Source organism: Leptidea sinapis, chromosome 25, assembly GCF_905404315.1.
Source record: "Leptidea sinapis chromosome 25, ilLepSina1.1, whole genome shotgun sequence".
Classification (NCBI taxonomy): Eukaryota; Metazoa; Arthropoda; class Insecta; order Lepidoptera; family Pieridae; genus Leptidea; species Leptidea sinapis.
In genome coordinates this window covers 1,588,790-1,605,092 of record NC_066289.1, presented here as the reverse complement: position 1 = coordinate 1,605,092, position 16,303 = coordinate 1,588,790, and the positions used below count along the sequence as shown (strand labels likewise).

The 16,303-nt window shown below is 34.3% G+C and overlaps 1 protein-coding gene across 1 annotated transcript; it reads right to left on the bottom strand.

Annotated features, from left to right (window-relative positions):
- Positions 1–1,473: 1,473 nt before the first annotated feature.
- On the bottom strand, positions 1,474–14,873 carry LOC126972224 (organic cation transporter protein-like). Its single transcript, XM_050818867.1, has 3 exons — positions 14,374–14,873; positions 6,833–7,240; positions 1,474–6,411 (listed from the first exon to the last, which is right to left on the bottom strand). Exons 1-3 carry the CDS (start codon positions 14,715–14,717, stop codon positions 5,703–5,705), a joined length of 1,461 nt encoding a protein of 486 aa, XP_050674824.1. The 5' UTR covers positions 14,718–14,873; the 3' UTR covers positions 1,474–5,702.
- Positions 14,874–16,303: the final 1,430 nt, after the last annotated feature.

The window sequence follows — 16,303 nt, the reverse complement described above, 5'->3', positions numbered from 1 at the left end:
TAAGTCTTGTTACAAAAGCAAAGTTAAGCATCATCATCACATAAACTTTACTTTTTTAGCATGCCTCTTACACCCGAAGAATGTGCTAGAGTATGACTTTTCTGGAACTGGGCATCAGTAGGTATCGTTCTGCAAGTGGATGGGTGCATATTGTTTCCACTGTGTTGACAAATCACCACCTAAATGTATTTGAAGTCAGCAACGGCTTCTTTAGGCGTGGCGTTTCACATTAGTAAAAGTACCGTGAAAAGAAGACTTGCCGAAGCAAATCTGAAACCCCGAAGAACAGCGAGTGGTCCCTATCTCGAGAGTGAGCATCGAGTAGCAAGACTGCGATACGGTCGTGAACACATACAGTGGGATGGAGAAAAATAGTCAAGAATTTTGTTTACGGATGAGTCCCAATTCTCACTTTACACTTCTGGTGGAACGCGAAATGTCTACAGGCGACGTCGTGAGTGAAGCTTCAAGACTGCTTCTCAGAAAGACTCAAGTACGGTGGAGAAAAAAAAATTGAATGTCTAGTACTTAGGTCGATCAGTACTACATACATCTGCAACAGCACCAACTGACGTAACTTGGACATGAGGAGGAGCCTGAGCGTCGACGCAAGTCGCTTTCCACACCAGCATCCTACCCCGTGCCCAAGCTACCAGGGTCATTCCATCACGACTATTCAAAGTACTGTATAATATAGTTAGAAGATTTCCTTTATTATAAATTTGAAAATGACAAAATGGAACTATAAATATTTATATAAAGATGTTATGCCATAGAAAGAGATCATTAAAACCATAGATGGTTTATTTAAATATGAGGAACATGAAATAGATTTACACAATAATCTCGGATTGCCAAGTTAGAATTGCTATCGAATATACTAAGGCTAAATGAGAGGTTAAGGCTTGTGTTAATTGAAACTAATTCCTCATGAATCTAGCTACGGTTGGAGACTTCTTTGCACAGGAAGCCGCTGTGCTGTCAGCGTTTTTCTGGCGTTCAGAAGATAATGTGCCTGCATTATTGTGTTTTGGTTTGAAAGGCGCCGTAGCTAGTGAAACTTCCTGGTTAGTGACACTTAACATGTCATTACTCAAAGTGACGAGCACAGTTGCGATGCAACTCAGAATTTTAGATTCCATCAAGGATCTTGATGGGACCCACTTTGTAACAGAAAAGAAGTATCACTTACCTTTAGTTAAACGTCTTGCTCGTGACGTCACTTTTTCTAATACAAAAATGACGCCCATGTAATGACTATGTATAGAGCGTCATTGCGCCCATGACGTGAGAGACCTTTATGTATTGCCTAATCTACTATTAAATTTAAATATGATGTTTGTTTTGGAAGCGAAGTTTTTACGTAGCCTCTCTAACTATCTAACTTTTTTGAGATTCCGAGAGAGCGCGATACGCATTTAGGTCGAAGTCGTGAGTAAAAAATATCAGAAAATTATTAAATAAAATAAATGCTTAAAATATATAATTTATTTACAAATCTTTTTATAAAAGGTTTTATAGATAATATTTTGTTTTGACGCTATAGTCCGACAACATCGTGCGCGGCCGCCTCACGGGGTGTCAGACGGTGGCGGGGAAGGGGGACTAAAGATTTCAGCGGGTAGTGGGTGGTGTTGCGGGGGGAAGGGCAATAAATGAGACCGACTATAGTTAATATTATTACCTACAATTTTATCTTGCCTAGAAGGTCAGTTACACTTTATTGAAAGAGTAAGTAGGTGCTTACTTCAAGTAGATGCAGACTTGTATTACAATAGTCAGTAAAGTAGGATTAAAATTAATAAACAGCATAGAATAATATATTCAGAAAAAACATAAGAGGTGTCATATTATATTATAATCAACAATTCATGGCAAATATACATATTATTATCAAACCATAAACTTATTATACAATTTGTAATTTTTTTAACTTGGATCATTCGTACGTCTAGATAGACTATGACTGACTATGAAATAAATTGTGTTTAGAACTAGCCTCTATTATGAGCAAATCTCGCACACTGACACAAAGTGTCATACAAATCGCGGGTGTAAGACGTAGCTTGTCACGCACACTAAAGTATTATCTTGACCTGTTTTTATCGGTTGTCTCACAGCAATAGACTCTATCTAGACGTATTAATTATCTAAGTTTTTACTTAATTCCAATCATTTTTTATTTTATTTTATATAAAGTAACATTAAATTAGTCAAAATTTAGCATTTGGAATCTATAAATTATTAGGATTTCACCTAGTTATTAAAATATTACTGTAGCTTTCTCTTTTAGGAACTTATTAAATGAAAATACAATACTCCATATAACACACCATAAACCACATGGACGTTTGTGTGGAATGCCGTACGTTCTACATTACGTTTACAACAAAATATACTAAATAACTAAATATAAGGAAAAAAATCACAAAACAAGACGTATTATTAAAATGGTTTCAGTCTTGTTTGAAAATGAACATTGTTGTCATTACCAAGTTAGGTTTTTTTTATGAATATAAGGGACGAGACGGACAGGACGTTCAGCTGATAATGCTGTAATCACCGAAACACAGTAATGCTTGCACGGCAGAAATAGGCACCGTTGTGCTACCCATAATATAGCCGGCATCCTATGCAAAGGAGTCTCCCACTAGCTTAACGTATTGACCTTTTTCTAAATAATATATTACTTCATCAAAGTTGGGTATCGTCACTATAACCAGTTTTCTTTTCGAACGCAACTTAAAAAATCTACAGTCACGTTATATTGCTTGTAGATATTTTTTGTTCAATTCAGCGATTTGTACCCGAATACAAAAGACGTTAGGCTGTATAGGCTAATTGCGAAAAATAAGCACGTGTGAAAGGTTTGATGCTAGTGAAAAAGGTCAGTTTGCATTTGGACTATTTCAAACTTTCTTGTCAAGCTCTGAAGTTTTTCTTTAAATATTACCACTGTAAATGGCTGCACGTCCACATTGATAGCAATTATTTGTTACAATCCTTAGCGACTTCCGCTGTGTATAGATAATGACTCCCTGGCCCATACAGCAAGGGAGACGGCCGATCTTCGAGGTACTCTCCATGCCTCAATTTTTACTTTAATGATAATGGAAAGACAATGTGGAGAATCCTTTGCCTAAAGTATCGTACAGAGATAAAACAATTCGGCAAGCTCTGTTTTTCTTGGACATTCAGTTAAAAGGGCCAGTTGCCATTTCTTCCTTCGTACACAGAACGTGTGCCCCTAAACCCCAGACTCATAGAATTCAGCCCTGTCCATTTTATCCCAAAGGATAACAACTTGGCCTAGATAAGTCTGTACTTTTTACTACAACTTTCTTGCTCTCCAGAGCTGTCTGTATACATAGTGAGTCACGAGTTGATCAACGATCGATAGTTCGTCTTTCGCCATGGTTGACCGGCTGGCGGTGTTTTTGGTATACATAGCACATAAAGGGCGGTGGCTATCAAAAGCAAGTGAAGGCCTTCCGAAACCGAAACTGAAACTTCCATTAAAGTACATATTCTCTGCTTCCCCTCATAGAGACAGGCATTATCGTATGTATGAATTTGTAAGTTATAGAGGACGATTTAATTGCTTTTTTGTTCGTGGGTTCAAAAGTTTTAGTTTTAATTGCTCCCTACTCATTGACATCACCACGGGTTGTTACAGGTATAATGAAATATTTTTATCTCTTGCGAAGAAATATTAAAGCGAACATATAAATGATACAAATTAATGTATAGTACCGTATATGCTTTGATGTGATCTGATTCTAATATAAATATATATATATATATATATATATGTATATATAAATGAATTGCAACAGCAATTCAGCAAACGAACACGTTAGTCTCGCTAGAACTCGAGAACGACTGGACCGATTTGGCTAATTTTGGTCTTGAATTATTTGCGGAAGTCCAGGGAAGGTTTAAAAGGTGAATAAATATGAAAATGCTCGGAATTATATAAAAACAACAATTTTGTTTTTCCTTTTTACCCCATCGTTCAGAAATCAAATTGAAAGAATAATAACTTAATTTTAGTTAACTATAGTTAGATTAACTACAGTTGTTTACTATCTATCAGATTATTTTTATGTAGATTGATAAATCTTAAGTTTTGTCACAAATTAAATTTCTGAACGCAACCAATTCAATTCAATTTAATTTTTGTGGTATGGCGTGTGTCTGCACCAGTTGGGCGCAAATTGAAAAATGATTCAGCATTAAAAAATACATCCAACTTCAAATTGCCATCCGTCTACAATCAACGCCTATTTTTATATTCTGTTTCATCCACAGAAATAGGTTGCAAGATGGCAATGGAATATAATAATTATTGTAGTACGATACATTTTATGTACGATTTAATATTGCGTAGGTCTGAGAATCGTTCGTCATCTATTTTTTATACCCCAAAAATTTTAATTATTGATTTTTTTCTTATTACTTTATACGGCAATATAACGTTTGCTGTGTCAACTAGTAGACAATAGATATTCAAAACCTTATGTACAACAATAAACGTCAAAACGTCAGAACGTCAAACGGTTCAAAACAATAAATCCACGTTTCGTCTCCTGTGACAATGATAGAAACAGCATTAGAATGTCCGTAGTCGTACTTCATTAGCATCTGTGAGCACCATTTTACGCGAACCCGCTTCTGCTCCGCTGTCAGTTCATGAGGGATCCAACGACAACAAAGTTTCTGAACTTTTAATTCTTCGTGTAAAATTTTCTGAATATGGCTCATATCAATCCTCAATAGTCCTCTAATTGCCTCATAGGTACTCCGCGGGTTTTATTCAATCAGCCGCTTAACAGCAGCCACATTATTTTCGTTGACGGCCGTTGAAGGCCGCCTTTCACGAAATTCGTCATCTAAAGAAACACGTCCTCTCGTTAATTCAGCAAACCATTGCCTCACGGTGCTGAAACAAGCTGTTTCTCTCCCACAAGGATTTTGAAGACGAGCGGAACAATCTTGCGGAGAGAGAGATCTTTTAAAATTATGAAAAATCGTCGCTCTAAAATCTTTTCGACTTAATTCCATTTTCGTTGCGTACGTAGAACTTTGATGTGTGATAAAAAACAATTGACAAATGATCTCCCGCCAATTGTTTTTTTTTATTACTAAGAAGGTTGTAACGTTTCAAAAAATATAACATTCGAAATTAAAATTGTTCCGATTAGCTAGAAGTGCAAAACTTTTAGTGTGCCCCATGTAGCGTGTTGTAGTTTATGTTCTATTGGAAAGAAATGATTCACAAGTATTGCTTATAATACACATTTATCGTTCATTAATGTGGCACCATTGAACAAAAAATATTTTACTCTTTAAACTAAAGTTGTACTCCAGAAATATATTTTGTATAAATAAATAACTAAATAATAATTGAACGCCCCTTTTCTTACCTATCATACAAACATAATATTGGGCAAGGAAAAAGTGCTATGGTAAAATATAAATAATTTAAATTTATTGAATTAGGCGTTTTTTTTGCGGAAATCCATAAATATTTCAATGTTATGTCTTAATATCTTTCAGTAGCCGATTCTTTGCTGGAGGACTCGGTTCACCCGTAATTATAAACCGTGCAGGCGGATGGCGTAGATAAACATAACTTAGCGGAATAAACACTAAATATATTAATAATTTATAATATTTAAATACTATGTATTAGGAACTAATTATTTGATGCCATTGGCCAGCTTTTGTGGTGACTCTAATTTTTCTGTTTGGTTTATTGTATTCAAAAGTACAATATCTTTTGTCTCTGGCAAAAAGAAACACAAACATGCTGCAACTAAAGCTATGATAGCAAATACTGATATTGATACCCATTCAATACCAACATTGACTACGAACGGAGCAATGAAACCACCAAACCTAGCAAAAACTGAACCAAAGCCCATTGCAGAGTTACGTATAATTGTTGGAAATATTTCACAAGAAAACAGATAAATTTGTACAAACGCTGTGTAAGCACCAGTTTGGCCTATTATAGCTAGAGTTAATGTAATCGATTCCATTGATTTTGGAACTACTAGAAAAAACAACAGTGACGCAGCAGTCACTACAAAACTCGCTATTATTGCTGCTTTTCTTCTCATATACAATGATGCAAATATTACATAAATCATTGCTGGAATAAGCGTTGCGGCGGATAGTACAACATTTATATAAATATTTCCTTGGAGTAGTCCTATATATTGATTAATACCAAAAAATGAGTGACTACAGCACAGCCATACGAAAGCTGTTATCATTGTATATGTTCTAAGTTTTGGGGTCCTAAATAAATCCAAATAAGATCCATAATGGTGTTTTCTTTCCTTTTGAGATTCTTCGTAAGCTTTATCTACCATGCTCTCAATATTATCGACGGGCATATTGTTTCTGAAATTTAACAAATTATGAAGCGTAATCAAAATATTCGTTGGATTGTGAACAAGAAAATACATAATATCAGCATAATATTTAGAATTAGATTAAAAATATGGTTCATTGGATGAAATAAAATTATGCGAAGTAATGGCTGTTAAAGGCATAAAAAGGCATTTGTTTTCTCAAAATTGATTCCTTTAGAATTCTTTTTGATGTCATTTCTCTTGTTAAGAGTGTACGTAAGCCATAAATTTATGTATACATAAAATTAACAAATTTGAAGTATTTATATCGTAGTAACAATTAAATTTTACAAAATATATACAAATATTTCGGACAGCTAAAAATATTTTCATCCTTCCGCAGAAAACATATGAATCACAATAAGCCAGCTATAGTTTATTATAAATAATATGAAGTAACAAATACGTACTTAGTCGATATGTATGTAAGAAGTTGAACAGCCTCCTTTTTCTTTCCCATTGTAATTAGCCATCGAGGTGATTCTGGTATAAGCCAATAGTAGAATATTGTGAATGCAAAGGGAATGGATGACGCTAGTTGCATATTCCTCCAATCGTTCAATAAGTATGCTATACCAGGCATAGATATGTATCCTACGATGTAGGCTATTTCTATTAGACCAGTTAGGTACGGCCTGAATGATTTTCCACTGAGTTCTATAATAATTACGTAACAACACAGCATTGTGCCACCAACGCCTGTTCCAATTAAAAAGCGACAGGCAACGAACATCCACAATTCTGTCGCAGCTGCCGACATAGCCACAAATATGACTTCTGTTACGAGAGACAACAATGTGGCTATCTTTCTTCCATATCTGAAATCAAAAATGTAAAATTCTATTTCGTAATTATGTTCACGTATTGCTGTTTTACTTTGGTACTATAGATATTCGATGATGACTACTTAATATATACTATCCGGTTAGCTGAAGTTTCGGTTCGAAACGAACGAACGACGAACTTCAAATTAACCAAAGTATTTCGGATCCGAATAGTGTGGACGGATTTTTGTTCCGAACCATAGACATAACCATAAAAGTCAAGTTGTAGTTACGAAACAGTAAACAAAAAAGTAAATGACAAGTGAATTTGGGAATAATGATAAATTGAATTTCGTTTACCGAAAGAGAAAATGTCTAATCGCGAAATTCGTATCGATCTTTGGATCCGTAACACTTTCTTAATAAGAAAATGTACGCTCCGTCAACCGAAACTTCGTATGACGTCACGTTTCACGTCGTCGCTATGGCGTGAAAAACAATCATCACTAGGATATTATTGTAAAAAAAGTCGTGGGATATCGGAAAGGAACTTAGTTCCTTATTATTATTTTTTTATTCCTTTTTACGAAAATATTCAAGCATAAAAATGGGCCGATTCTACTGAATTCCACAGTCTAAAATAAAAAAAAAGTGTGTATACTTATGTATGCACGCAAGAAGTTATACTTCTTCGGCGTAACAAAACATATTCTTAAAATTATTTATTCGTCGTGCTTAACGTAGAATCGTTTGTAGTTAGAACTATATTGTAAAAATCGTAAAATAAATTATTGAATATAATACTATTATAATATTATTGAATACGGCTGTATTGGCTTGAACCCTTTGCCTGTCCTAATAATGGACGAAGAAACCAAAAAAAATAATTAATATCGCAGACGTCAGTTCTGAAAACTTTTATTCTTAAAATATATATTATATAGAAACTTCTTTACAATAAATAAACAACGATTTATTTTTCTATTATTATTAAAGAGTAAAGGTGTTGTGATGCTGATTATTAGTATAATTATTTGAAAAAAATCAATTAAAGAATCTTATAAGGGCTAAATTAACAAAAGTATTTATTTTTCTGGCAGTACTATTTTAGCGGCACATTACAACAAAAACTACAAACCTATACAACAATAGCCAAACGCAGCATTGAAAACTTCAAAACAAAGCAGTAATAACAAAAAAATATCAAGACATGTAACGGCAATATTTCTGAGTTACTGATACTGACGCAACAGGACGAGCGCGGTCGCCGGTCAACGTTGTGGTGAAAGGGGAACGGGAAGGGGCTTCAACTTCCAGCGAGGCCCAGAGATAACGTGGCCGTCTAGAATTTTAAAATTACCTAATATAAATTATCTTATAGAATAGACTGTAGGTTTGGGATTTATTTAGTGAAATCTTGATAACATTAGCGAATGAAGTTTTCATGTGTGTTTTGTGATAAATTAAGTTTCTTTATGTAGATTTTTATCACTTTTTAAGGACGCGTTCTTAAAACAGAGAGGTATCGAATCGCACCACTACACTGACACCGCTCAAAGACATAAACGTACTTAAAGTTTATTGCGGGAATCAGATGAATTTGATACTTTAGCAAGTTTGAATTTTGTTTTTTTAATACTTATGTATTTACGTATTCTCTTTATCGAACTACAACGCCATTTTCACTTATATTTTTTTATGTGTTTGCTAGTATGAACGCAAATTCTTATCTTAATTTATATATTTATTTTGTGCGTCTGTTGTACTGAACTCTTCCTAAACAGCTGGACCGATTTTAATGAAACTTTCTGTGTGTCTTCAGGTGCATTCGAGAATGGTTTAGATTGACAATTGAACTACCTCCTAAACGGCTGGACCGATTTTGATGTTTTCTTTTGTGTTCCAGTGAATTTGAGATTGGTTTAGATTCTCAATTCTGCCCATTTAATATAATTCTCCTGCTCATGTGTATGTTAGTGAACTCCTCCTAACGGCTGGATCGAATTTCAAATTTAAGACGTGTGTACAGGACAACGTCTGTCTGTTCCACTGGTAATAATATAATATAACTCATTGCTGAGTACATTATAAAAAAGGAAAAATATATTTACATGTAACATATTAAACGTAAACAATCTCAACCGACTGTGATTAGTGTTCATAATAATATTGGTTATAATATTATTATGATACCATATCAGCACTATCTATATTGATTAAATCTCAAGGATCTCTCACATCGTTTGTGTCTGGACAATACGTTCATCATGAACCATGCAGTTATCGTTAAGTAAGCTTGGAGTTACGTGCTGTACTTTTACAGACTTAGCGAAATCGTTCTAAGCAGATATTATGCAAACAAAAACCATTTTAACGCGATCTACTCGTGATCTGATTCACATTCATCTTGTTGGACCATTTTCGTGGCTAATAGAGTAAGTCAAATACAGGACAGTTTTCTGGTAAAAGTTGGCATCTCTTTGCCACACGTCCACGACATTGTATGCTTAAATATAAATATGTAAATAGAATAAGAGTTGTTAATTGACTTGAGTGCGGATATAATACGTAAAAGTTTTTTTTTTATATTAAACATTCTGTTGCAACACCAGAGGAATCACAAGAGCGTTGCCGGCCTTTAAGGAAGGTGTACGGGCTTTCTTTGAAGGTACCCATGTCGTATCGTCCCGGAAACACCGCACAAGGAAGCTCATTCCACAGATTTGTAGTACGTGGAAGAAAGCTCCTTGAAAACCGCACCGTGGAGGACAGCCGCACATCCAGATGGTGGGGATGATATCTTAATTTGTGGCGTGTCGTGCGAAGGTGGAATTCGGCGGCAGGAATCAGGTTGAACAGCTCTTCAGAACACTCCCCGTGAAAAATGCGGTAGAAGACACACAATGAAGCGACGTCTCTACGCAACGCCAAGTGATCCAGCCGTTCACAGAGCATTATTATTCGCGGAGAACGATTCAATGTCATTTGTGACGGCCGTTAAACTTGAGATGTCATTAGAGGCGGCGGAACGTGACTCAGCAGCTGCTTCCGATGCACCGACCTGTATAAAACCATTAGGCGTTATTGAACAGGAAGTGAGCACTAAAAAGTAGAATTATTACTTGCGGTTCAATGTTGAACTAACTAAGTTGTCTACGGAATGTAGCAAGGTAATTATTACGTATTGGAGGGGTATAAGGAGCTGTCTGGCGGAGGTTTGGGTTATACACTAACGATAAGGTCACGATTACGAAGAGTGGAGCCGGTATTCCATCGCGCGGACCGTTGCCGTGTATGCAACGCGAGCGCGTCGACGCAGATTTGGATAAGATGCTAAGCGATGGCGTCATAGAACCGGTTGACTGTTCCGACAGAACCATTGGATGGAGACAGGATAATAAAAGAATGTTATCCTTTGCCTAAAATAGAAGGTGTATTTGTGAATTTTAGCGGGAACTATTTATATTTTTAACCGACTTCAAAAAAGGGGGAGGTTCTCAATTCATCGGTATTTTTTTTATTTTTGTTACCTCAAAACTTTCGACTGTGTGAACCGATTTTGATAATTCTTTTTTTATTTGAAAGCTGGTGCTTCCCGAATAGTCCCATTGTAATTTGGTCCAGATCTGACAGTGGAATCTATGAGAAAACCATAAAAGTCTTAAATTTTGCTATACATACGTATAGCAAAGTGGATAATACATTTACGAATAACTCAATATCGCGCCAACCGATTTCTATGATTCTTCTTTTATTGGAAAGCATATAGGTACTTCAAAGATAATTTGGTGAGAATTTGGTTAGGTTCTGATAACGGAATCCATGACAAAGTAACGGAACACTGTCTATAATCAAATTGCAAAGTACTTACGTTCATTGCTGCATTGATAAATTTAGTACATTTACACAGATTTAGACAAATTGTTAGTTAGTTTACTTCAAATTTACTAAAATACATAAAATAAAAAAAAATTTGCAAAAAAACAACCGCCTTCAAAACACTATTCCAAAACAATAGATATAATGTGCACTAAAAAGTATAAAAATAATTGCGTATTTTTATACAATCTAAATTATTAACCTTATACTAGTTACGATTATTGTAATTTTTGGAGTCGGTGTCATCCAAGATAGGTTTGTTACTACATATTCAAGAAGTATGCACAGATGCAAATGGTAAAACCGGTGGAATCTGCTATATTTCTTGGCATTACTCTTGATTCCAAATTACAATGGAGCCCGCCATATAGATGGATTGGCGAATAAGCTTAGTTCTGCAGCATATGCGGTAAAAAAAAAATGATAGTTAACTAACATAATTACGACGCGACTAGTTTACTTTAGTTATTTCCATACCTAGTATTATGTCCTATGGTATATTGTTATGCAATTATTCTGGGGCAGAGCAGCCGATATTTATACCATCTATGTGCTGCAGAAGAGGACTAGTCGCACTCTAATATAGACCTAAAAACCTAGCTCCTAAAGAATCATTAAGAAAAAAATTTAAAGAAATATGTGGTACTCTTTGGCGAAAACATTTAAATTTGAATTTGAATACAGTGATTAATACCCCCTACGGCTTGTAGCGGTTATTTCAGTATTACTGTCTAATATTTGGTTTGGCTTCTAGTGTGGTAATTTTTAAAAGAATAATGATTAATGAACAAAGATTTCTGACACATGTGGTATACTTTTTTTTATGATAAACACAAGAAATAAGGGATTGCTTGTTACTAATTTTAGTAGGCTTCATAAGATACATAATAGTATTAAGGGTAGGTAAATAAATGTCTACATTTTTATAATAAGGTCCCAGTTGCTGTTCAGACATTATCTATAAATAAATTTAAGCGAACGGACAGTCTGGGCATACGAGTAATTATTTACTCATGTGGCCTGTGACTAGATTATGATTTTTTATAGCAATAAATTTTGTAATAATTGTATAATTATTAAAAAGAGCGCAAAAAAGGAATGCTGGCGATTTTCTGGTATGGTGGTGTTAGAACTAGCATCAAAAGGTATTCACAAGGAATCAATTATGAGAAAATAACTCTGGGGAATATCTATCCAGGGATGGAATATTTGTATGGAAACGTCCGTATAATGGAGATATTGCTATCTATTTCCGCAGTTCAAATTCAATATTTCTATTCAAAATATTATTTAAAATCACTTACTACAGACCTGAGAAGAACGGGCGCAATAAAACTCAGCGGGCTTCTTTCTTTTTTTCATAAAAATATCTTACATTATAATTTATTATTTAATAGCCAGAGGGCGGTCGATTCATTCCCAATCTGTGGTATCGTTAAGAAGGCAATTTATGTTATACATAGTACCTTTACCACATAAAAGTTTAGGAAAACAGTTTGGCAAAGAGATAGGAGCGTAAAGTAAGTGTTAAAAAACAACTTACTTATTGCTTCAACTTTTGGCAGAGAAAAGATAAAAGAAAAAAAGTTCCTGGAAATTTCTTTCACTTAATCTCGCCATCACTCGGTATAGTTAATGAAAAATTGCTTTGGATCATTTGAATAAACAAGATAATTTGGAAATTGAGCCTTACGGCGTATTATATATATATATATTTTTATGATAATAAGGGACGAGACGAGCAGGACGTTCAGCTGATGGTAATTGATACGCCATGCCCATTACAATGCAGTGCCGCTCAAAAAACCCAAAAATTCTGAGCGGCACTACAATTGCGCTCGTCACCTTGAGACATAAGATGTTAAGCCTCATTTGCCCAGTAATTTCACTAGCTACGGCGCCCTTCCGACCGAAACACAGTAATGCTTACACATTACTGATTCACGGCAGAAATAGGCGCCGTTGTGGTACCCATAATCTAGCCGGTTCCCTGTGCAAAGGAGCCTCCCACTGGTAAATTATATTATGAGTATATTATATTATTTAATACAAAGTTTTCATTTCGTGAAGCGAGTCCCGACGGTATAGTGGATGCGGTCACCATAGGTATTTTTTCAAGTCCATGATCAACTAAATATTACTTGTCGCTAAAGGGTGCTTTTTAGGGTTCCGTAGCCAAATGGCAAACAACGGAACCCTTATAGATTCGTCATGTCTGTCTGTCTGTTCGTGTATGTCATAGCCACTTTTCTCCAAAACTATAAGAACTATACTGTTGAAACTTGGTAAGTAGATGTATTCTGTGAACCGCATCAACATTTTCACAAAAAATAGATGGATAGAATAAAAATAAAAAACAATAAATTTTGGGGGTAATAATATGCTTAGAACTGAAACACAAATTTTTTTTGGATGAAAATGATATTGAGATTTCTAATATCATTTTTTCTAAACTAAATAGTTTGCGTGAGAGACACTTCCAAGGTGATATATGTGATCTAATAAGGAGTTTTTTAATACGTATAAATGATGACAGCCCATTTGCACTGTATGATTTTAAGCAAAGATTTTTTAACTTTTCCATTTTAATAATTTAATATGATTTTCCTTTTTATAAAACTTTTATACTATGTTACTTGCTGCTACGGAACCCTACATGGGAGAGTCCGACTCGCACTTGGCCGGCCGCTTTTTCTATTTGGGGAAGTGAGAGGAAACCGTGGAGTCATTGAAATAAAAAAAAAAACAATAAGAATGAAAGATAAAAATGGAACACAAGGCTGTTGACGTTGATTTTATCTTAAGGAAAACAAAGACGAAAATAATAAAAATTTACGTGGCTTCCGATGAATAAAAATTGTCGAAACTAATCTTGATCAGCTAATTTTCTTGGCTGGTACCTACGGTTAGGATGAGAATTTTCATAATCTTCTACGAATAAGATGTACCTACATTGAAATAGGCATCCCAGAGTTCAAATTAATTCCATGCCAAAATTCATTAAAATCTGTTCAGCATTTATTTTGCAATTTAATCTTGAAAAGATAACATCGATAAAAAACAATTAATATAACAGCGACGCGACGAGCCCGCCAAAAACTCGTAACTGCCCCACGCACCCCTCATTTGAAAATGTTCGCAGGAACTATGGAGCCTTATGTAGTATATTTTGTTCTCTTTGTATTTGATTACGCATCTTAATTATTTTTTGTTTAATTTGTGTCATCTGGACAAAGGCTGCAAGCCTGTGGTTGTTAGTAATTTAAACATTTTGTAATAACTATTATTACTTTATATATATCTCTTACCTGTCAGAAAGAAATCCATAAAACAAACTCCCGACTAGTATTCCAACTTGTAGCATTGATTGAGCAACACTCGCCAGTTGCCGTCTGTCACATATAAGATTCCAATCACTGGATACAGATCTCATGATAGATGTATCATACACAGGGTTATCGCACGGGCAATAATTTGATGTCATGTTGGCACCTTCGTCATTACAAACGTATTCAGCGTTTGGAATAATGAAAACAACATTTGCTAGTTGATATTCAGCTGGTAAGCGACCTATTGTTATTAAGAAAAAAATCCAGTTTTGGTATTTACCAAACCGGCCAATCACTGTTTCAATTGCGTCCTCTTCCGTCATTATTATTCACATAAATCAACACTTTATATTAAAAAGCACGAATTACACCGTAATCTCTTATTTTATGTATTTATTTAATATTATATGTACTGTAATATTAACAAGATGTTCTCCGGCACGCGGCAATTCTTGACTGCACTTCGTTGAGTTCTGTTGTTATTAACAAATAATACGTCTTTATGAACCTGCTATGATAGCTCATATTGTCGCAATCCATGAGACATCTAGGTATAAATCAATAGAAATAACTTACTCGAGCTAAGGTATTTCTCAGTTTATTTCTATGTGAAACCAATTCTGTTTTAGGGGTTCGAACATTGTTTTTACCACATTAATTGTTAACAAGACTTCAGTATCATTGTCAAGAATATTTGAATATAATAATTTCATCGTGCAGAAAGCCACAATATCTCGCATTTCTTGTAAAGCAAGACCTTCATTCATACTAATGATGATAAGATAATCATCTTATAACAATGTAAGTAAATATTTTATTTCAATCTAAACAATTTTGTTATTTTTTTAATTAAATATGAATATTGTAGACTAAATAATTATATGTATTTCCTTCAAAAAAATTAAAATGCTTGTATATTGGAATTTTAAATCTAATAATTTTGTAAATTTAACAGTATCATAGAGTACAGATAGATACGGTAGGTACTTATTTGTACCGATGTTTATTTGATTTTCTAATCGACATGATCACGTATTATCCTAAAAGTATTCATTCAATTTAAAATATTATATTAAATATATTTTTCATATAATATGTTAAAGGCACTTACGTGAATGTGCTAGAAACTGTCATTACCATAATTTTTACACCAGTGTAGTATATTCTTCAACATTATCGTAAAATCACATACACTAACTACATCCTTTACTTATTTTATTATTTTTTGTCGAACGAATCAATTTATAGATCAATATTTGATCAATTTAATATCACCGTAACCTCTGATTACATGATTGAAAATCAACTACAATTTTATTTATATTATGTATAATATTATTATATAATATCAACACATACATATATAGTTATTTCTACTTCGGTCTTTAATTCAATTCTGGTCTTCTAATTCCTTATCATCTTCACCTCCTCTTTTGAACTTCCTCCAACTACCATTTCTAAATTCTGTTCATCGATTCCTTTTTTCACAAAATTCCATTCTCACTTTTAAGGCAATATGTTGTGTCCTAACTGCTGTCGTGTTGAATCGTTCTGTACTTCCACATTTCCACTATTTTTTGTACTTAACCGTATGTGTGGCTGTATCAAAATTAAGACTAAGTTTATTCGTTTAATTAGCATTCATCACATCATATACCTTATCCCCCACTTGTATGTCAATATAGCGTGTTCTTCGTCTTTTATCTGTATACTCTCACCCTTTTTGTTTTGGTTATTTGTCTTTATCGAGTACATCCATGTCTCCAAAACTTTTTTCTGCAATACCTATCTATCTATATCATTTACTTAATGCTTACGACATGCTTTGATTTTCTTGTACATAGAATAGTAATAATCAATTTCAACCAACATGTAATCACCACTTGGTAACGGACCTGTAAGGTCTATG